Source organism: Cherax quadricarinatus, unplaced genomic scaffold (genome assembly GCF_038502225.1).
Source record: "Cherax quadricarinatus isolate ZL_2023a unplaced genomic scaffold, ASM3850222v1 Contig571, whole genome shotgun sequence".
NCBI classification, from domain to species: Eukaryota; Metazoa; Arthropoda; class Malacostraca; order Decapoda; family Parastacidae; genus Cherax; species Cherax quadricarinatus.
Genome location: NW_027195597.1, coordinates 109,925 through 132,500, shown reverse-complemented (window position 1 = coordinate 132,500; position 22,576 = coordinate 109,925). Strand labels below are relative to the sequence as shown.

General features: G+C 41.7%; 1 protein-coding gene across 1 annotated transcript in view; it reads left to right on the top strand.

Moving 5' to 3' along the window:
- The window catches only part of LOC128701670 (uncharacterized), a 50,734-nt gene that overhangs the window by 12,085 nt on the left and 16,073 nt on the right, over window positions 1–22,576 (top strand). Inside the window, exon 3 of the mRNA XM_070080536.1 lies at window positions 9,028–9,113. Within this exon, the coding sequence (XP_069936637.1) occupies window positions 9,028–9,113 (86 nt within the window). The remainder of the gene's footprint in view (window positions 1–9,027; window positions 9,114–22,576) is intronic.

The window sequence follows — 22,576 nt, the reverse complement described above, 5'->3', positions numbered from 1 at the left end:
TTATCGCCTGTTCGAAGTCATTTGGCGTCAGGATAACATCGGATAGGCTTGTGTTAACCAAATTTTGTGGCTCTCTCATAAAAAATTCATTTTGATCTTCGACTCTCAGTCTAGTTAGCGGCTTGCTAAAAACTCAGTCATACTGGGACTTGAATAGCTCACTCATTTCCTTGCTGTCATCTGTGTAGGACCCATCTTGTTTAAGTAGGGGCCCAATACTGGACGTTGTTCTCGACTTTGATTTGGCTTAGGAGAAGAAATACTTTGGGTTTCTTTCGATTTCATTTATGGCTTTTAGTTCTTCCCGCGATTCCTGACTCCTATAAGATTCCTTTAGCTTAAGTTCGATGCTTGCTATTTCTCTGACCAGTGTCTTCCTACGCATTTCAGATATATTGACCTCTTTTAGCCGCTCTGTTATTCTTTTCCGTCGCCTGTAAAGGGAGCGCCTGTCCCTTTCTATTTTACATCTACTCCTCCTTTTTCTTAGAGCAATAAGCCTTGTGCATACATCGAGTGCCACCAAGTTAATCTGTTCTAGGCATAAGTTTGGGTCTGTGTTGCTTAGTATATCTTCCCAGCTTACATCGGTTAGGACTTGGTTTACTTGGTCCCACTTTATGTTTTTGTTATTGAAGTTGAATTTGGTGAATGCTCCCTCGTGACTAGTCTCATTATGTCGGTCTGGGGCTCCGCGCATACATGTCTGAACCTCAATTATGTTGTGATCTGAGTATATTGTTTTTGATATTGTGACATTTCTTATCAGATCATCATTGTTAGTGAAGATGAGGTCTAGTGTATTCTCCAGTCTAGTAGGCTCTATTATTTGCTGGTTTAAATTGAATTTTGTGCAGAGATTTAAAAGCTCGTGTGAGTGTGAGTTTTCATCAGAGCTGCCTCCTGGTGTTATTACTGCAACAATATTATTTGCTATATTCCTCCATTTTAGGTGCCTTAAGTTGAAATCCCCCAGGAGCAAGATGTTGGGTGCAGGAGCTGGAAGATTTTCCAGACAGTGGTCAATTTTTAACAGCTGTTCCTGGAATTGCTGGGATGTTGCATCCGGAGGCTTGTAGACTACCACAATGACTAGGTTTTGGTTTGCGAACTTTACTGCTAAAACTTCCACTACATCATTTGAGGCATTAAACAGTTCTGTGCAAACAAGTGACTCTGCAATGTACAGGCCAACCCCCCCCCCTTTTGCCTGTTCACTCTGTCACATCTGTATAGGTTGTAACCTGGGATCCATATATCATTGTCCAAGTGATCCTTTATGTGGGTCTCAGTGAAAGCCGCGAACATTGCCTTTGCCTCTGCAAGCAGTCCGCGGATGAAAGGTATTTTGTTGTTTGTTGCTGGCTTTAGACCCTGTATATTTGCAAAGAAGAATGTCATCGGACTGGTGGTATTGTTGGTACTGGGAAGGGGGGATTTTTTTTTCCGGCATTAGTATCTGTATCTGTTGGTATGGAGTGGAGGCCATCGACTGTGGTTCCACTCCAGGAATGACTGGATTTGGTGTACGATTTCTGCCATTTCCTGCCAGTTTTTTTTCCTTCCTGGTACTAAAAAACCTCTCCCTCTTGAGTGGCTGTGGCTACCCAGGTTTTCCCATGGCCTGGATGTTTTGTGCCACCCCTGTGGCAGGGGTGGCACAACCAGTGTGATATTACTGTGATACTATAGTTCTAGCTGCCCAGACAACTTTTGTTCCGAGTAGGGAAATTATGTCTAACAAAAATGATCCCAAATGGATGAACAATAGATTAAAACATCTCATTGGTCAAAAGAGAGGCATATATAGGCGCATCAAAAGAGGGGATGGGCAGTTAAGAAATCAATATATTCAATTAAAAAGAGAAATAAAGAAAGGAATAAGAAAAGCAAAAAGGGATTATGAGGCCAAGGTCGCAAGGGATTCAAAGACTAACCCAAAATGTTTTTTTCAATTATACAGAAGTAAGATTAGGGACAAGATTGGCCAACTTAAAAAAAACTCTGATCAGATCACTGACAGTGATAAGGATGTCTGTGAAATTCTCAATACCTACTTCCTCTCAGTTTTCACCTAGGAAAATACAAGCGATATTCCTGAAATAATAGATTATGTTGTGCAAGAATGGTATATAATACCGACAAGATGAAATTAAGACACATGTGCAACGTCTGGGTATCTTTATTGTAGACGTTTCGCCATCCAGTGGCTTTATCAATACAAATTCTAGGACATAGCCTGAAGACAGCAGGACTATATACAGAAGATGAGGTAATTAGTCCCTCAACCTAGGAGTAGGTGCGAAGAGCACCATAGTCGTGGAGATTCTGAAGCAGGAGCAAGGAGGTAAGGTTCGTCCAGACAAATGTTTCTTATATAGTAACGTCAGGTGTTATTTATAACCATTGCAGAGGAGGGTATAGTCACAGGTAGCAGAGGAGGGTATAGTCACAGGTAGGCGGGATTCCCCAGTGGAAGTAGGTCCTTCCCAAAGAGATGGGATAGTTGTAGTAGTAGTAGTTGTCGTAGTCGGCTACGACTACCAGGGAGGACCAGGTGGCACCTGTGATAGACAGCGCGAGTGCCATGGAAGGACATGGAGGCGGATTAAGGGTGGTAGAGGTGGAAGTCCATTGTGCTGGCTCCCAGGACTCTGATATGGAAACTGAAGGAACTACAAGGAAAAGGGCAGCAGCGTCAAATTCGGACGATGCTCTGACGCCGGCACAAAGGCCAGGGAAAAAGACATGGGGTTATGGTACCCAGAGTGACTCTACGAGAGGGCCACAACAGAAGGGGAAAGGATGTTTGGGAAGGAGGGTGGAGTATGTGGCAAAGGCAAAGCCCAGGGGACTGCTCTGAAAGGGAAGAGTCTTGACATGAGGCGGGGAGGGAAACCTTAAACCGGCCTCAGGTGTGTAACAATAAATATTAATGGTCTGTGTGATGGTGTTAAACGTGAGTGCTTCAGGATGTTTTTGAATAGGTACAAGGTTGACGTAGCTTTTGTGCAGGAGCACAATTTTAAGCTTGGTCGTGAATTAGTGGTGCCTGGGTATCAGGCTTATGTGTTGCCATCTGAGCGTTTAAAAGGAGGAGTGGGTGTGTTGATCAGGGAGGCGAGCCCGTTTGTATTGCACAGGAAAGAGGGGGGGAGGGGGAGAGTATTACGTGTGGAAGGATGGTGGATGGGAGAGAGAGTGGCGTTTGTGTGTGTGTATGCCCCAGCAGAAAGTGATGTGAAAGTAAAGATGGATTTTGTGTGGGAGGAGCTTGTGTACTACCTATGCACGTTACCGTCTGTGGCGATTGCGAGTGGGGATTGGAATTGTGTAATTAAGAGGGCAGACGTGGAACCCAGAGGAGCGGGATATTTTTCCTCGGTCATGGGGGGCCTGCTTAGAGATCTTCAGGGGGAGGTCTGTGGGAGGTGGAACATACGTTTGTAAGGCTGGGATATGCGGCTCGTTTGGACAGGATATATTTATCTTAGAGGGTTTTGGTAGAGTCTTTTAAAACTATTGAGATGGTGTCTTCCGATCATAGGGCAGTATTAGTGGAGGTGGGGTGAGATGCTTTGGCTCATAGGCAGGGAAGTTATTGGAAACTGAACACGATGGTTTTGGGGGATAGGGAGGGAGTGGAAGGTTTTGCAGTATTTTGGGAACAGCTCTGTGCAGACAGAAGGACTGAGGAGGATGTGGTAGGATGGTGGGATAGTGTGGCTAAGGTAAGAATACATCAATTTTATGTGAGGGAGGGCAAACGCATTAATCTATTGCGATATGGTTTGTCAAATTATTTAGAATCTAGATTACGGGATTGTTACGAGGGGAGGGAGGCGGTGGCCGGGGTGTAACCCAGTGGAGGATATACACATGTTGAAGGACAAGATACAGGATTTGCAAGAAGAACGTTTTACAGCAGTACGGGTACAGGCGGGGTTGGACGAAGCACTCTGGGGCGACAAGCCATTGGCTTGTGTGCTGCGAGGACAGAAGGTACGACAGCGAATGACTACAATACCGGGATTGCAAGTCATTTCTTCGGTGGGGGGTTTTAGAGAGGGTCAGGTATTACGGGAAACCACAGGGATGAATGCATATGCAGATAGATGGTTTGAGGAATACAGGAAAAGTAGTGGGGCGGATGGCGAGGTTCTTGGGCAGGTATGTGAGTATGTGCCGTGTAAACTGGGGAGGAGTGATCGGGAGGCACTGGGTGGGGTCATTGAGGAGGAGGAAATATGGAGAGCCCTTATGGACATGAGGAAGGGAAAGGCACCCGGGATCAATGGTTCACCAAGCGAATTTTATGTACAACACTAGGGTCTGCTTAGGGGTTTCCTAGTAGGGTTAATGAATGCCATGAAAGAAGGAGGTAAGATGGGAGAATTGCAGGCAACGGCGGTGGTGGTGTTGGTCCCGAAGGGTAAACAGCAGAGTACACTTCGGGATTACCGAGCCATTTCGTTGCTTTGCGCTGATTATAAATTGTTCGCGAAAATTCTTGGGAATCGGCTTAAATGTGATGTGGGGAGGGTCGTGTTTGAGTCTCAGTTTGAGTTGCCTGGTAGGTCAATGGGCGAGGGCCACGGGATCATAAAGGGGTTCCTGGAGGACATGGAAAGGGAAAGAGGGGCGTTGGATTGGCAAGGGGCTTATGACAGGGTGGAAAGAAGGGCTTTGAGGAATATTCTCCTACGACAGGGGTTTGGCGAAGAAATAGTGGGGTGGGTGGATACATTGTACTCAAGCGCGAAGGTAAGGGTGCAAATCAATGGGTGTGTGGGGGAGGGAGTCAACATGGAGTGGGGTCTTCGGCAGGGATGTCCATTATCACAACTATTGTTTGCATGTGTTCAGGATCCCATTTATAGGATGGTGGAGGATCGTCTAAGGCCGGGGGGGGGGATGGTGAGCAGAAGCCTTGGCCTGGTTTGGTGGGCTATGTTGATGATACAACTATTTTGGTGAGTGAGGAGACACAGTTAGGACTTTTGGGGGAAGCTGTACACAATTTTGGGAGAGCTACTGGGATGAAGGTAAATCTGGAAAAGTCAACGATAATGGGGCTGGGAGAGTGGGCAGGGAGATTAGAATGGGGATGTGATGTGCAGCGGCGGACAGGGAGTCTGAAAATATGCGGTGTCATATATGAGGCTGACCTGAGTGCTTCCAGGGTTAACAATTCGAATAGGATGGTGGAACAGGTGCAGCAACGTTTGGGAATGCTGCGACCTCACCATTTAACCCTTAGGCAACGTGCAATTGCCATCAATGCATTACTATACAGTAAAGTCTGGTTTGCATCGGCAGTGTTGCCGTTAACAGGAATAGCGATCACGAGTATTCTTAGAATGGTGTTCAAATTTTTGTGTGGTTCAGGGTGCAACTGATTGCGAAGGGAGGTAGTGACATTGCCGGTATGTAGGGGAGGGTTGGGTTTGTTGGACTTGAGAAAGTGCGTGAAATGTGTGTTTATAAAGAGGGAAGTGATGCGTGCAGGTGGATGGAGGGGGGGGCAGCTAGATAAGGTAAATGCTCACCTGCGGAAATGATATGGGGGGGCGGAAATGAAGGAATGTGAAAAAGTGTTACATGCCTTAGTGTTGTTAGCCAGGGAACTGGGAAAAGTAAAGGTGGGAACTTTGTGTAAATTGTTAGAGGAACATGTAGTGGCGCCGGTTGAAGGGATCTACCCCACGTATGCATGGGATGTAATATGGCAAAGATTTAGTAAATTAAGGATATGACCTAGGAAGCGTGAGGTTATGGGTTATGGGATTTTCCAATGGGAGCGATGCTCCAAGATAGGAGGGTCATCGAGGGTGGGGGGTATGGCAGATGCAGTGGGGAAGAGACTGTGTATCATGTTGTCTATTTTTGTGAAGGTTTGGAGTGCATCAGGGTATGTATGAGTAAGGTAGTGGTAAGGGTGGGGGGTCAAGGTGTGTCGGTATTGCGAGCGTTGAGTCTTGATATGAGTGGTGTGGATGAGGGTGTGGTAAGGGGTTTAGCATATGTAATCGTGGACTACATATAAGTGTTGTGGGGTATGAGTGGGAAGGAGGGTGGGGATGCGCTGAGAAGGACTTTGGCGGCGACGTTTTATCGAACTTTGTGTCGGAATAGAGACATATTTGGGAAGAGGTGGGATGAGGTTTTTTCTGAGGGTTATAGAGGACTAACAATAGAGAATTTATTGGCATTATAAGGGGTTTTAACTGCTGGGGTGAGTAGGTTGGTAAAAGGGGGGGTTTCAGGGGTATTCAACGGGCTCACCTCCTTGGGTGTGCAATGATGGGTGGTTGGGTGTGATTGGAGGTTGTGGAAAATACTGTATATATTTTCCAGAAATACAGTAGTTACATGTAAATAGATGGCCATACTGTATTTAATAATATTTATGTCATAGAAAACGGAAAGCCTGCGTCTAGAAGCGTTAGTGTAATGGGAAGAATTTTTCGTGCTCTAGAGGTTAAAATTGGGCTGACACCTCTCAAATAGGAGACGAAATTGTTGGATATGCAGTCCTGCTTAACTTGAGATATCAGGCGACAGGACAACTCCAGGAACCTCAGATAAGCTGTCTAATTTATGTTTAAATTCTGGCCAGTAAATTTTTCATAAATGTAGGCAAAAGGGGGGGTCCTGTACATGACACATTAATCTCCAGTCAAATTGGTGAGTGATATTAAGATATTTTCCTTCTGTTATGTAAATGTGTTTATATAATCATTTCTTAATTTTAATATACAGTCCACAAATTTATATATTTACCAGAATTCCTGGTGATGTATTTTTCATTTGTAATTAATAGGTCCAGAGCAACTTGTGGATATGACAGTGGTAGGTATCGAAGGGGGGCATTTTTTGCGACCTAGTTGTCCCAAATTCCTACATGTCTAACTGATAAATAATAATTAAGTTTTCATTAACTCTTATGTATATAATGATACATTCAGCTAAATGCAATTTTCCACAGAGGTACTCGTGTGGGACTAGATGAGAGGTTGTGAAAGATTAATTTTGCTTAGTTCCCTTGATGGGGAAGGTGTAAATAGCAGTTTAAATATATAACATTTATTAATATATAACCTATAAATTATATAACATGTATATTTTCTTTGGTAGCGTATTATGTTCCGCTTGTACTGGTCTTGTAACGTGTTCCTGCATCAGTTTTGAAGTAATTACCTATTATGTAAACATGTGTGGATAAGGATTAGTACTCTAAATTAATATTTTTTTGTATATATATTTGTATGTAATACTAGTTAGGCACGTGCTAGAAGGCACAGCGAAAGTATAGACTTGTGGAATGTGTGTTACGTTTGGGTAAGTTTGTATGTGGCGTGTTAGGTGTTATAATGAGTTTGGTGTTGTTAAGTTACTAAAATCATGATGAACCTTTTGGATAATACTTATTCATGTCGTAGTCTTGGGCTCTTTAAAATATTTACATAGCCTAGTATTGTACCGCTAATATGTGGTGTATTATCTTGCATTTTGAGCGTGAACGTCACGTCATGCAATGTTGTTTTGAAAGTTTGTATTTCATGGTTGTTAACATTAATAATTGATATTATATTGGTGGTGTATATTCTTCAACTTTTTACGGTGTATGTGTATAGGAATGTAATGTTTCATATCTGTTTTAGTCTGTAAATTTATGTTTTTGTGTCTTGTTCATGCACTACCAACTCTTGGTAAATACTCATTAAGGTTTTGATGAGGTCAGGGTATGACCATTAATTAGGATAATTAATATATGTTATTTAGAACGGTGACTACATATGTTAAGGGGGAAGAAGTGTCAGCTGTGTTTCTGCACTGGCAATAATGATTATTGTAAAAGGAGGGTTTGTAGGATGTGTTGTGGGTTATGTATATGGTTGTAATATGGCCATTATATATGGATTTTATTTTCTGTACTGGGATTGTGTACTAGAGGTTTTTGTAATATCTAGTATGGTTTTTAATTTTTACACTCTTATAGAGGCCAGAACATTGTGTAGCTTTAAAAATAGGTTGGATAAATACATGAGTAGATGTGGGTGGGTGTGAGTTAGACCTGATAGCTTGTGCTACCAGGTCGGTTGCCGTGTTCCTCCCTTAAGTCAATGTGACCTGACCTGACTAGGTTGGGTGCATTGGCTTAAGCCGGTAGGAGACTTGGACCTGCCTCGCATGGGCCAGTAGGCCTTCTGCAGTGTTCCATCGTTCTTATGTTCTTATGTTCTTATACATTATTGTATTTGCTCTATGTTTTAAATAAAAATATAAAAAAAAAGTATATGTTATTTTATTATCTCCAAATGTGTTTGTGCCACAAATGATAATTTTCACATGGAAGATGCTCGAGATACTTCGTTAAAATCTGCACACTGAAATTATACCATACGACAGATAGCAGGAGGCATATACTGGACGATGATAAGAAAGTACTCAGTGCATAGCGGTGGTTAGGTGAGCAAACTGTGAAATATGTCAATAAGCATAACGGTTTCGCTTTATATATAAATGGCATTGTAAATTTGCCCATAAGTTTATTCAGGAAATTACTGATTAGAATATAGCAATCCATACTTTGACTGCTAACAGCGAGTACCTAAGCTTGTCTGATCATGCAATCAACAGGGTTTTAGACCTCGTTGGCGCTGATCCCCATAAATCCAACTACAGTGGAACCCAGTGTACGATTGTACCGGACCTCGAACAAACCGGAGTCCGAACAATTTTGTTCAGAAAACTGACCCGGTCTTTGAACATTTTTCTAGAATCCGAACGCACTGGTTAAAGACTATGGAAGAGTAAGTTCAACATCCTCAGTGTGTGTGAGGCTGATAATTAAAGCATGAGAATTACTGATTCGGACATCAAACTTTTCATAGTCCGAACACAACCTAGAATCCAATTAGGTTCAAACACCGGGTTCCACTGAACAGGTACAATGCAAGGTTTATTACCAGACTGTTTCACGTGAGTCATTAAATTCATAATATAACATGAGTGAATCACCAGTCGGCTGCCACTGGTCGATGGAGCAGTAGAGGTTACACCAGCTGCGACAGCTACCACACTTTCACTGGCCCCCAACGCTCTCACAGGTGAGTCAGGGAGACTTCAAAAATCAGATATTTGTTTCTTTTATGCTGTACGAAGATAATGTAGTTAATATGTAATCAAACATTGACAGTCGCAAAAAAGCCACTAGTATGCACTTTATGGTTCCAGTGTCTGCAACGAGGTTCATTACTCATGAAAAAATGATTGCACTCAACACCATTAACTCCTATGCTACTTAAGGTAAGAATATCCTTCAGGTCAGTGACATAAGCAAAAGATATGGATCTATAACAGAGAAAGGAAGGTGAGACAAAGTGTTTCCTTGGAGCTGGTATTGGTGGCATAGTCAACAGGTTGGATAATATTATGTCAAGTAATAGGACCAAGACCATTAACTACGTCAGTGCTGATGGAAATGATATTGGGAAGGGCAAGAGAAAGGACCTGATAGTTTAGTAAAAGACAGTTTTAGATATAATTACGTCTAAGGGAGAGATCCCAATCATATGTATCATTTTACCTAGCAAGGGAGAGGGCAATGAATAGATGGTGTAAAATGCTGGCTAGACATGTACAGCAAAGAACTTGGATTCCCATCCACTGACAGTGGGGACAATTTCTATAGTAACCATGAAATGTATGTAAGGAAAGGAGTACATTTTTCTGGGACAGGAGTAGCAGCGTTAGCAAACTGTTGAGGGTGCGGTTGCTGAATTGTCTAACCTAGGACTTTAAACAGATAATAGACAGAGATATGAATGTGTGTGTGGCGGAAGCAGGAGGCAGCATGAAGGAGGAAAGCAGACAAAAAATACCAAGATAACTCAAATGTTCAAGGGATATTTTTCATCTTAAAGTTACTAATGAAAGCAAAACAAGTGATCTTTGTTGTACAAAGAGAAACAGTAGAGGGCAGCAAGTGTCTCCTTTAATTAAGGTCTGCAATATTAAGAGTATTAGCGATAGAAATAAGATAAATGACCAAAGATTATGTGCCGGGGCTTGGACTTGCAGCAAGCATGCATGAGCGTGTTAGACACCGAATGGAGACAAATGGATTTTAGGACTTGATGTGCTGTTGGAGTGTAAGCAAGGTAACATTTATGAGGTGATTCAGGGAAACCGGCAGGCCAGACTTGAGTCCTGGAGATGGGAAGTACAGTGTCTACACTCTGAAGGAGGGGTGTTAATGTTGCAGTTTTAAAACTGTGGTGTGGGCATGTCTCTGGCAAGACAGTGATGGAGTGAATGATGGTGAAAGTTTTTCTTTTTCGGGCCACCCTGCTTTGGTGGGAAACGACCAGTGTGTTAATAAATATACATTATATATTATATATATATATATATATATATATATATATATATATAATGTCGTGCCGAATAGGCAGAACTTGCGATCTTGGCTTAAATAGCAACGCTCATCTTGCCATATAGGACAAGTGAAAATTTGTGTATGCAATAATTTCGCCAAAATCATTCTTAACCTAACGAAAAAAAATATATTTCACTGTGTTTGTTTAGTATTAAATTATTGTAAACAAATCTAAAATATATTTAGTTGGGTTAGGCTAAAATAAATTGCTCTTGTTATAATAAGGTTAGGTAAGTTTTCTAAGTTCCTTTTGGTGCAAAATTAAAAATTTTTACATTAACATTAATGAAAAAAATATATCTTTAAACGTATAAGAGAAAATTTCAGAAAGGACTTAATTTTAAATGAGTTCTTGCTAATTGACCAGTTTTACATATTCGGCACGACATTATATATATATATATATATATATATATATATATATATATATATATATATATATATATATATATATATATATATATATATATAATATATATATATATAATGCTTTCCGACAATGTTTGATCAATTATACCGACTATTCTAGGTAAAAAGATAAGCCAATTCAGCGAGCTCAGTTTATTTTAATGACATATGTACGTTGTATTGGGATTCACTGATACCACATTTATTCTTTACCAGTCTGTTTCATGTTGTATTTTAGATTTAACTTCATTTAAATAAAACTTGCTTAAACACTGTTGTATTTTCTTTGTTTCATGTAACTAAAATCAGCCGAAACTGAGAAGTAAATCGGACACCTCGGACGGTAGACTTTGCTATCCGGAGGTGTGAGACTGCAAGTAACACTGGTTCACTGTGAGCGCAAGTAACACTGGTTCACTGTGGGTACAAGTAACACTGGCTCATTGTGATTGCTAGTAACATTGACCCAAAGTGAGTGCAAGTAACACTGGTTCACTGTGAATGCAAGTAACACTGGTTCACTGTGGGTACAAGTAACCCTGGCTAACTGTGAGTGCAAGTAACACTGGCTCATTGTGAGTGCAAATAACACTGGCGCACTGTGAGTGTATGTAACTCTGTGAGGATAGGTAGCACTGGCTCACTGTGGGTGCCATTAACACTGGCTCATTCTGAGTGCAAGTAAAACTGTGAGTGCAAGTAACACTATCTCACTGTGAGTTTAACACTGGCTCATTGTGAGTACAAGTAACACTCGCTCACTGAGGCTACCAGAAACTCTAGCTCACTGTGCCTGTAACACTGGCTCACAGAAAGTGAAAGCAGCACTGGCTCATTGTGTGTGCAAGTAGCACTGGCTCACTGAGAGTGCAAGTGACACTTGCTCACTGTGAGTGCAAGTGACACTTGCTGACTGTGAGAGCAAGTGACACTTGCTGACTGTGAGTGCAAGTGACACTTGCTGACTGTGAGAGCAAGTGACACTTGCTGACTGTGAGAGCAAGTGACACTGGCTCACTGTGAGTGCAAGTGACACTTGCTCACTGTGAGTGCAAGTGACACTTGCTCACTGTGAGTGCAAGTGACACTTGCTCACTGTGAGTGCAAGTGACACTTGCTCACTGTGAGTGCAAGTGACACTTGCTCACTGTGAGTGCAAGTGACACTTGCTCACTGTGAGTGCAAGTGACACTTGCTCACTGTGAGTGCAAGTGACACTTGCTCACTGTGAGTGCAAGTAACACTTGCTCACTGTGAGTGCAAGTAACACTTGCTCACTGTGAGTGCAAGTAACACTTGCTCACTGTGAGAGCAAGTGACACTTGCTCACTGTGAGTGCAAGTGACACTTGCTCACTGTGAGAGCAAGTGACACTTGCACACTGTGAGAGCAAGTGACACTTGCTCACTGTGAGTGCAAGTGACACTTGCTCACTGTGAGTGCAAGTGACACTTGCTCACTGTGAGTGCAAGTAACACTTGCTCACTGAGAGTGCAAGTGACACTTGCTCACTGAGAGTGCAAGTGACACTTGCTCACTGTGAGTGCAAGTGACACTTGCTCACTGTGAGTGCAAGTGACACTTGCTCACTGTGAGTGCAAGTAACACTTGCTCACTGAGAGTGCAAGTGACACTTGCTCACTGAGAGTGCAAGTGACACTTGCTCACTGAGAGTGCAAGTGACACTTGCTCACTGAGAGTGCAAGTGACACTTGCTCACTGAGAGTGCAAGTGACACTTGCTCGCTGTGAGAGCAAGTGACACTTGCTCGCTGTGAGAGCAAGTGACACTTGCTCGCTGTGAGAGCAAGTGACACTTGCTCACTGTGAGAGCAAGTGACACTTGCTCACTGTGAGAGCAAGTGACACTTGCTCGCTGTGAGAGCAAGTGACACTTGCTCGCTGTGAGAGCAAGTGACACTTTCTCGCTGTGAGAGCAAGTGACACTTGCTCGCTGTGAGAGCAAGTGACACTTGCTCGCTGTGAGAGCAAGTGACACTTGCTCGCTGTGAGAGCAAGTGACACTTGCTCGCTGTGAGAGCAAGTGACACTTGCTCACTGTGAGAGCAAGTGACACTTGCTCACTGTGAGAGCAAGTGACACTTGCTCACTGTGAGTGCAAGTAACACTGGCTCACTGTGAGTGCAAGTGACACTGGCTCACTGTGAGTGCAAGTGACACTGGCTCACTGTGAGTGCAAGTAACACTGGCTCACTGTGAGTGCAAGTAACACTGGCTCACTGTGAGTGCAAGTAACACTGGCTCACTGTGAGTGCAAGTAACACTGGCTCATTATGGGTGCAAGTAACACTGGCTCACTGTGGGTGCAAGTAACACTGCCTCACTGTAAGTGTATGTAACACTGGCTCACTGTGGGTGCAAGTAACACTGGCTCACTGTGGGTGTATGTAACACTGGCTCTCTGTGAGTGTAACACTGGCTCACTGTAGGCGCAAGTAACATTGACTCACTGAGAGTGCAACTATGGCTCACTGTGAGTTCAAGTAACACTGTCTAAATGTGATTACAACTAACACTGGCTCACTGTAGGTGCAAGTAACACTGTCTTAAGAGTAGCGCATCCAGCATATCTGGATGTTGTACTCGCTATCCAAGGACATACGGTGGTGTGGATGACTCTAGGTTCATTTCATTCTACTCCCTGTTTGGTGTACTAGTACAACGAGCAGTATTATATACTATTGTACCCGTGAACAAGTGGTATAGATCAACAACAACACTGCGACTAGTCTAGGAGTCGATCCCTTCTGCTTTGGCCTGACTCATGATGGGCGAAAACTTATGACGCCTTAATCCACGGGACAACACAATCCCTAAGAGTAGGGCATCCAGTACTATCTCTTGGGTAGCAAGTATAACATGCAGTTCTGCTGGATGCGCTACTCTTAAGGATTGTGTGGTCCCGTGGATTAAGGCGTCATGAGTTTTCGCCCACCATGAGGCAGGCCAAAGCAGCATAGGCTCGACTCATTGACTAGTCACAGTGTTGTTATTGATATATATATATATATATATATATATATATATATATATATATATATATATATATATATATATATATATACATACAAAAAAATGAATAAATAGAATGGACGGGAGGATACAGTAGATCCATGGTGCTGAGAGTAATATTTCACATGTATTGGTGGGTTCTGTCTGCCTCAATAAACAGGTGATATCACATTGTGATATCAACTGTTTACTGTGATCTTATCTCATCAATAGATACCATAAAACCCTTTAGAATATTCTCGGTAAGTTTTCCTTATCATATTTCTTTTGTTTCCCAGTTATCTGTAACATTGATAAATCACATATGATGAAATTTCGGCTTAATTTTTTTATAATCTGCCTCGATTAGCCAGTTTTGCCTCAAGAAATAAATTGAAATTACTGAAATATATTGAAATTACTCTGAAGAAAGGGAGACATTTAAAATATTGAGATCCAAAATATATTGTTTTAATTTTTTTAATAGCAACTTTTTAATTAACTTTCCAACTTAAAAATTAGACAAGAACTTCCGCTTCTCTAAAAATGTTCGTAAAGTGGAAAGTGCAAATAGCTTTTACAACTTTGAAAAATCTAATGATTTATCCACTGATGAAATCATAAGTTAGGGAATTATTTATATTTTCATGTTAAAACAAATTATTCCCCAGTTGTCCTCCGAGATTTTTTAAGTCATGAAAATTCTATACATATTAAAAATTTGCATATCACTTAAGTAGTGAAAATAAACTCAGTAGTAATTGCCGACCTAGAAAATGTAGAGAGAACCTTCACGGCGCGCATAACGGAGATAAAACACCTCAATTACTGGGAGCGCTTGAGGTTCCTAAACCTGTATTCCCTGGAACGCAGGAGGGAGAGATACATGATTATATACACCTGGAAAATCCTAGAGGGACTAGTACCGAACTTGCACACGAAAATCACTCACTACGAAAGCAAAAGATTTGGCAGACGATGCAACATCCCCCCAATGAAAAGCAGGGGTGTCACTAGCACGTTAAGAGACCATACAATAAGTATCAGGGGCCCGAGACTGTTCAACTGCCTCCCAGCACACATAAGGGGGATTACCAACAGACCCCTGGCAGTCTTCAAGCTGGCACTGGACAAGCACCTAAAGTCAGTTCCTGATCAGCCGGGCTGTGGCTCGTACGTTGGTTTGCGTGCAGCCAGCAGCAACAGCCTGGTTGATCAGGCTCTGATCCACCAGGAGGCCTGGTCACAGACCGGGCCGCGGGGGCGTTGACCCCCGGAACTCTCTCCAGGTAACTCCAGGTAAGTAATCTTGGAAAAAAAAAAGGCTTGCCAAGGTAAGATGAATAATCTTTTGAATGGCGAAGTTATTAATAACTTCAACAAAGTAATATAACGACTACTGAAAGGCAAAGATGAACTAATTAAAAAACTCATAACATATATGGATGGATTAATACAAACACATAAACCAGGTAATCCAGCCAGACCCAAAATTATCTCCATGACCAGTTGATTAAAACTTATCTAAATGACGAGTAGAACTATTGGTCCAAATTGTTGGTAAAGTTTCTCACTTTAATGTTAAGAATAATATTGATTTAGCTGACAAACTACGGACCATGATTGACTTAAATAATTACAAAAGATCCAGTTGACGACTTATTAAGTTTCCTATCTAAAGACTTTTGTAATTACAGCTTGCCATTGATTGTGTCAACAAACCACTGAGCTTATTAAGCTTTAAATTGTTGAGGCAAACTTTGTATTTGTTAGCGAGTTTTACACTCAGAGGTTTGGTATGGCAAAGGGAAATACTCTCTCAAGAATCCTTAGCAATTTATAAATGAAATGTTTGGAAACAAGACTGTTTAATAGAATTCCTCCCGAGTAAGCTAAATGGTACGTATGTGGGCAATGTTCTATACGTAATGCCCAAAAATATAAATATAAACTATTTTTTACTTAAATTAAATAGTCTAGCTCAATCCATAAAGTTTATTGTTGAATTTGGACGCAATAATGCATTGCAGTTTATTGATGTTTTAATTATTAAAGAAAGCCGAGCATGTAAGAAAATATAACTCACATAACTGCGTGAAGGTTTGGTGTATGTACATTCTTCATCAAGACACTCCTGACTGTATATCTGGTGTGCTCTTAGGAAAACTCCGATGATGATTCTTCTTTTGTTATTAGAATCTTGTCAGGAATAGAAGTGTGGGAGATCGTTTTTGCTAGTAAGCTTCCTGTAAATTTGAAACCTTTGAGTGTTATCTACTTTGTGAATGAGGACGTTGAGGAAAGTTAACTAGTTATATTCTCCTTCAATTTTAAACTGGATAGCCGGTTCATCTGCGTTGAGCCTTCCCTTTAGATCCTGGTGGAAGTTATTTTAATGCAGAGTTCACACACGTCTACGAAATCTTCGTGAGGTAGTGGGAAATTAAGTCCGAGAACGTCAACAGCATGTGTAGTAGGTACCTTAATGAAGGTGGAAGTTATGTCCAAAGTTCTTAGTTTCTTGTTTCGGATGAAGAGATCTTTTGATGCAGTTGAGGAGGTCGCCTGAATGCTTTTGATGAGCGGGTTTGATGGTTGCTAGCCAGGTTGCATTTAACGTCTCCAAAGTACTCCAACAAGCTAGTACTAGACTCACGAAATCGTAATGACACGATTGCAAACAAACCATACCCCGGCCGGGATTAAACCCGCGGTCATAGTCTCAAAACTCCAGCCCGTGGCTAACGCGACGGGCTGGAGTTTCGAGACTCTATGACCGCGGGTTCAATCCCGGCCGGGGTATGGTAAGCTAGTACTAGAATTGTCATCTCAAGCAGCACCTCCATAACAGACCTGACTATGACAAAATTGAAGAACTTGAACCAGTCAATGTAGGGGTTTACATTATTCCCTGTAGAGGCTGTGACAGAATATAAGTCGGCTAAACTGCAAGAAACCTCGAAACATGTCTCAGTGAACACATTGACATACGTAGGAACGATAACTTGCATAAAACCGTTGTACAACACAAGAATTCCGCCATTTGTAATTCAGTTAAAGGAAGCATCGTTATCTCTAAAGTATTAGCAAGAGGTCTTCTTAAAACAATAAGTCTTAGCAACAGTTAGCTACCACTATCACTCTAATTCCAGTACCACTACTACTTCTAGTACTATTATTATTACTACTACTACTACTACTACTACTAGTACCACTAATATTACTACCACTACTACTAGTACCTACTGCGATTATATTATGCCTATATATTTCACTCTAATATATATAAATATACTCTGTGTCTCCCAGTATTGTTTATAATGACTTGACAAAGCTCCTGGAGAGCGAAACGTTGCCACAATAAAATGTCGCATTAATTGTGCATGTGTCCTTTTATCTAAAAAATTGTCGGTAATTCAACAAACACTATTACAATCAAATTGTTACAGGTAGCAACGTTTTTATTCCTAGACTTATTTTCAACATTTTAATAATTTAAATAGACAAAATTTTCCAAATATATTACATATCGCAGACATTATTATCATGTGTACCCTAAAGAATAGGGCAAATCTTAAGACTTTATACACATTTAGCTTACGCGACGGGCTGGAGTTTTGAGACTCTATGACCGCGGGTTCAATCCCGGCCGGGGGTATGGTTTATTTGCAATCGTGTCATTACGATTTCTTAAGTCATGATGACGGCAGTGAAGGGACTTGAGCTAGAGTTCGTCACGGCCACGCTAGCTGGAGATTCGTCTGTAAAAACTTGCATTTGTGGTCACAGAGGTGCCTGTGCTAACTTTCCTATGGTGTAGAAATATATATACCTAGTTGGATGAATCTTATTGTGGCTAGCTGGTCTAGTGGCTAAAGCAACGGGCTGGAGTTTTGAGACTCTATGACCGCGGGTTCAATCCCGGCCGGGGGTATGGTTTAGTCTTGCTTATAAAAGATTAATAAACTGTTTTTCTTCTGAAATTACAACTCAAATATGAATATTGTTTTTAAGTGGTAATAAGAGACTTATTTTATAAGATTGTATCTTCATATTTTATTGGGCGATTGAGCTACATGAAGTAATTGAAATATATGAAATGTCATTAATTCCTGTGACGAGGCTGGAACTATAGGTAAGGAGAAGAACAGATTTCACAGGAATACAGACTCTGGGAGAGAAGGAAGCTCGTTTATCATATGAGAAGGCAGAGCAAACCATACCCCCGGCCGGGATAGAACCCGCGGTCATAGTCTCAAAACTCCAGCCCGTCGCGTTAGCCACTAGACCAGCTAGCCACAATAAGATTCATCCAACTAGGTATATTTCTACACCATAGGAAGGTTAGCACAGGCACTTCTGTGACCACAAATGCAAGCTTTTACAGACGAATCTCCAGCTAGCGTGGCCGTGACGAACTCTAGCTCAAGTCCCTTCACTGCCGTCAACATGACTCAAGAAATCGTAATGACACGATTGCAAACAAACCATACCCCCGGCCGGGATTGAACAGTGGTGCCTGTGCTAACCTTCCTATGGTGTAGAAATATACCTAGTTGGATGAATCTTATTGTGGCTAGCTGGTCTAGTGGCTAACGCGACGGGCTGGAGTTTTGAGACTCTATGACCGCGGGTTCAATCCCGACCGGGGGTATGGTTTGTTTGCAATCGTGTCATTACGATTTCTTGAGTCGAGAAGGCAGAGTTTATGAAATCGGTAGGGATAGGGATCTGTGATGAGAAGAAATTTCCGAGTCAAGGAACTGAGGGTCACAAATGAGGAGGTCACGGAGAAAGAGAGAAATAAAAATACCTTCTTGAAGACTTCATCGAACGTGTTCGTCCTCTTCCGACCTTTAAGATGCTCAATCTTTACGCTAATTTCCTTTTCACTGATAAACCTCTTGATGATGTTCTCAAGTTTTTTAGGATGAAGGCCAATGAAAGCTCACTTCATCTCCCCACACTTAAAGGACTTTCTTGATCTCATTCGCCTTTGAGTGGATTTTAACTCCTTTTCCTTGTTTCCTCTGTCAAGAGAAATGTTCTTAGTTTTCTCATCCTTCATGCCCTCCGCATTTGTGACCTCCTTCACCTCCTTTACCTAAAAATTTCCACTTCTCACAATTCGTTCTCTCGTCTTGGTTACCCTTCCTATTTCATAAACTCTGTTTTCTCACGTACTAAACGAACTTTCTTCTCTCCCAAACTCTCTACTCCTGTACAATCTCCTGTCTTCCCTATATTTCCAGTCTATCAAATCTTAGCACCTCACTCTGTTCCTTAGGAATCAAACTTACTTTTCGGCAAGCCATCAGCCTAAACAGTAATCTAGTTCGTACTTCTCTTCCTGCTATTGATGCTTCCGGAGTCTACTTCATTTGCTGATCCTTTTGTTCTCTCCAGTACTTCGGAGAAACTGGCTGCTTTCTTTCTGACAGACGTTAATTAAAGAGCACAAAAGATGTGTTAGACTTGTCGATACTAATTATGCTATTTTGTGTCATGTTACAGATCACAGTAATCTTATCAATTTTAACTGGTCCTCTACCGAAACTGTCTACCCTTCTTCTAACCTTCACAGACACCATCTTGTTGACGCATCCCTATAACACAACTTTCCTAATATGAATCTTATTCCTGGCTTTGTCTATGAAAATTCCTTCCTTTCTCATTACATTGTCAAACTTCAGAACACTCGTGACTTAACCTGACCTTTATTTCCTCTCCTTACCTCTTCTTTGCATTTCCTTCCTTCTGTCTAGATGTGTTCTGTCCTTGAGTTGCGGCAATTAGCTCTTCAACAATGCTCCTTTTTATTTGCCATAGAGTTCCTCAGCTACTACTACTACTACTATTACGACTACTACTACTTTGTAGATGAATGGTTCAGAGAACCGACATGTTGATAAATTAGACACATGTGCAACTCTTGGGTATCTTTATTGAGGAAACGTTTCGCCACACAGTGGCTTCATTAGTCCATACAAAGGAGAATCTTGAAGAACAGGAGGAGAATGAGGTAATCAGTCCCTCAACCTTGAGTCGATGTAGTCAGTCCATCAATCTTGAATAGAATACGGCATATGTGCGGAGAAGGAGCTTGTAAACCGTAGGCAGGAGAGGTGCAGCAGTCGTAGGTGGTGTCACATTTGTTCAATGTGGAAGACACTGCAACTTCTTGGGATCTTAATACTTGGGAATTCTTAGCTTGCCTAACCCTTGGGCACGACCTACTTCCACATTGAACAAATGTGACACCACCTATGACTGCTGCACCTCTCCTGCCAACGGTTTATAAGCTCCTTCTCCGCACATATGCCGTATTCTACTCAAGATTGATGGACTGACCACATCGACTCAAGGTTGAGGGACTGATTACCTCATTCTCCTCCTGTTCTTCAAGATTCTCCTACGTATGGACTAATGAAGCCACTGTGTGGCGAAACGTTTCGTCAATAAAGATACCCAAGAGTTGCACATGTGTCTAATTTATCAACATGTCGGTTCTCTGAACCATTCATCTACAAAGTAGTAGTAGTCGTAATAGTAGTAGTAGTAGTACCTGAGGAACTCTATGGCAAATAAAAAGGAGCATTGTTGAAGAGCTAATTGCCGCAACTCAAGGACAGAACACATCTAGACAGAAGGAAAGAAATGCAAAGAAGAGGTAAGGAGAGGAAATAAAGGTCAGGTTAAGTCACGAGTGTTCTGAAGTTTGACAATGTAATGAGAAAGGAAGGAATTTTCATAGACAAAGCCAGGAATAAGATTCATATTAGGAAAGTTGTGTTATAGGGATGCGTCAACAAGATGGTGTCTGTGAAGGTTAGAAGAAGGGTAGACAGTTTCGGTAGAGGACCAGTTAAAATTGATAAGATTACTGTGATCTGTAACATGACACAAAATAGCATAATTAGTATCGACAAGTCTAACACATCTTTGTGCTCTTTAATTAACGTCTGTCAGAAAGAAAGCAGCCAGTTTCTCCGAAGTACTGGAGAGAACAAAAGGATCAGCAAATGAAGTAGACTCCGGAAGCATCAATAGCAGGAAGAGAAGTACGAACTAGATTACTGTTTAGGCTGATGGCTTGCCGAAAAGTAAGTTTGATTCCTATTGCCTTACTTCACTCCGACTCTTTTGCCACCACCACTACTCCCAATACCTACCACTTCTTCAACTATTACTTCCACTACCAGAACCGCCTCTTCCACTACTTCCTCCATTTCCTTCATTTTCTTTTTCTTTCTCTCAGTGGTGACGTGTACTTAGCCCAGTGGTGACGTGTACTTAGCTCAGTGGTGACGTGTACTTAGCTCTGTGAAGACCTGTTTGTGTGCTCTTGAGTGGTGACCTATACTTTGAGTGCTGACCTATACTTAACTCTGTGAAGAAGTGTCTTGTTTGCTCCCGTGGACTGAACCAAGATGCCCTCCATCGAGCAACTTTACCAGCAACTTAAGGAAGAATTAAGGGCAGCGAAGATGGAGATACGGCGATTGACCGAGGAAAACAAGAGGATTCGTAGTAGTCCTCCTGTTTCGAGTCCTCAGGTCAAGAAGGGATCGTGGTCAGTGGCTGGACAGCAGGGGACGACGAAGTTGACGATCAAGAAGACGAATGGAAAGCCAGAAACGATGAAGAAGAAAGAGACTGCTGTGGAAACTCCCGTGGAAACCTCCAACGCATTCTCGGTGCTACCCGACGAATGTGAGTCTACTACTGGGATCGTCACGACGAACGACAACAAGGAAGGTAAGAATATTGTTGTTGTTGGGGATAGCCAGGTTAGATACATGGATAGGGCATTCTGCTTGAAGGACAGGAGTAGGAGACAAAGGGTATGCTTTCCTGGGGCTGGGATAGAGGACATTGTTAGCCGGCTTGACAACATCGTGAACGGTAATGGGATCAATCCTATTATTTGCCTCAGTGCTGGAGGCAATGATGTAGGCAAGCGTAGAAGTGAGGATTTAGTTAGAAAGTTCAGGACAGCTATAGACATGATTAGGAAGAAGGGGGGGCGCCCTGTTATATGTGGCATTTTGCCAAGAAGAGGTGTTGGTAATGAATGGTTGTCCAGAGCAATTGGTATTAATTGTTGGCTGGATAAACACTGTAAGGATAATGCAGTACCATTCATTGACAACTGGGACAACTTCTATGGCCGAAATGACATGTATGCCAGGGATGGGGTTCACTTATCCAGGGCAGGTGTGGGTTTTCTTGCTAACTCAGTTGAGGGGGTTGTTAGGACTTTAAACTAGGATTAGTTAGAGGTATGGGTTTAGAAATGATTAATAATGAGTATGCATATATTGACTTATGCTCTGATATTAAGAATCTTAATAGTAACTGTCATGGAGTAACTCTGGGTAATGATAATTTCAGAAATTGTGTAAAAACAAAGATGAATAGGAAAAATGTGCAGAAGAAAAAACATATGATGGAATTTTATGCTAACAGTCGAAGTGCAAGAAATAAAATTAATGAACTACGTTTGGTAGCATGTGCTGGGAACTTTGATATCATTGCATTAACTGAAACGTGGTATGATTTAAAGAGTCGGGATATGACTGCTGAGTGTAATATTCAGGGATTTAAGTTATTCAATGTGGATAGATGTAATGGGAAGGGGGGAGGAGTTGCATTGTATGTTCGAGAAAATATTAATTGTTGCATAAAAACAGGTATAAAAATAGATGGAGCA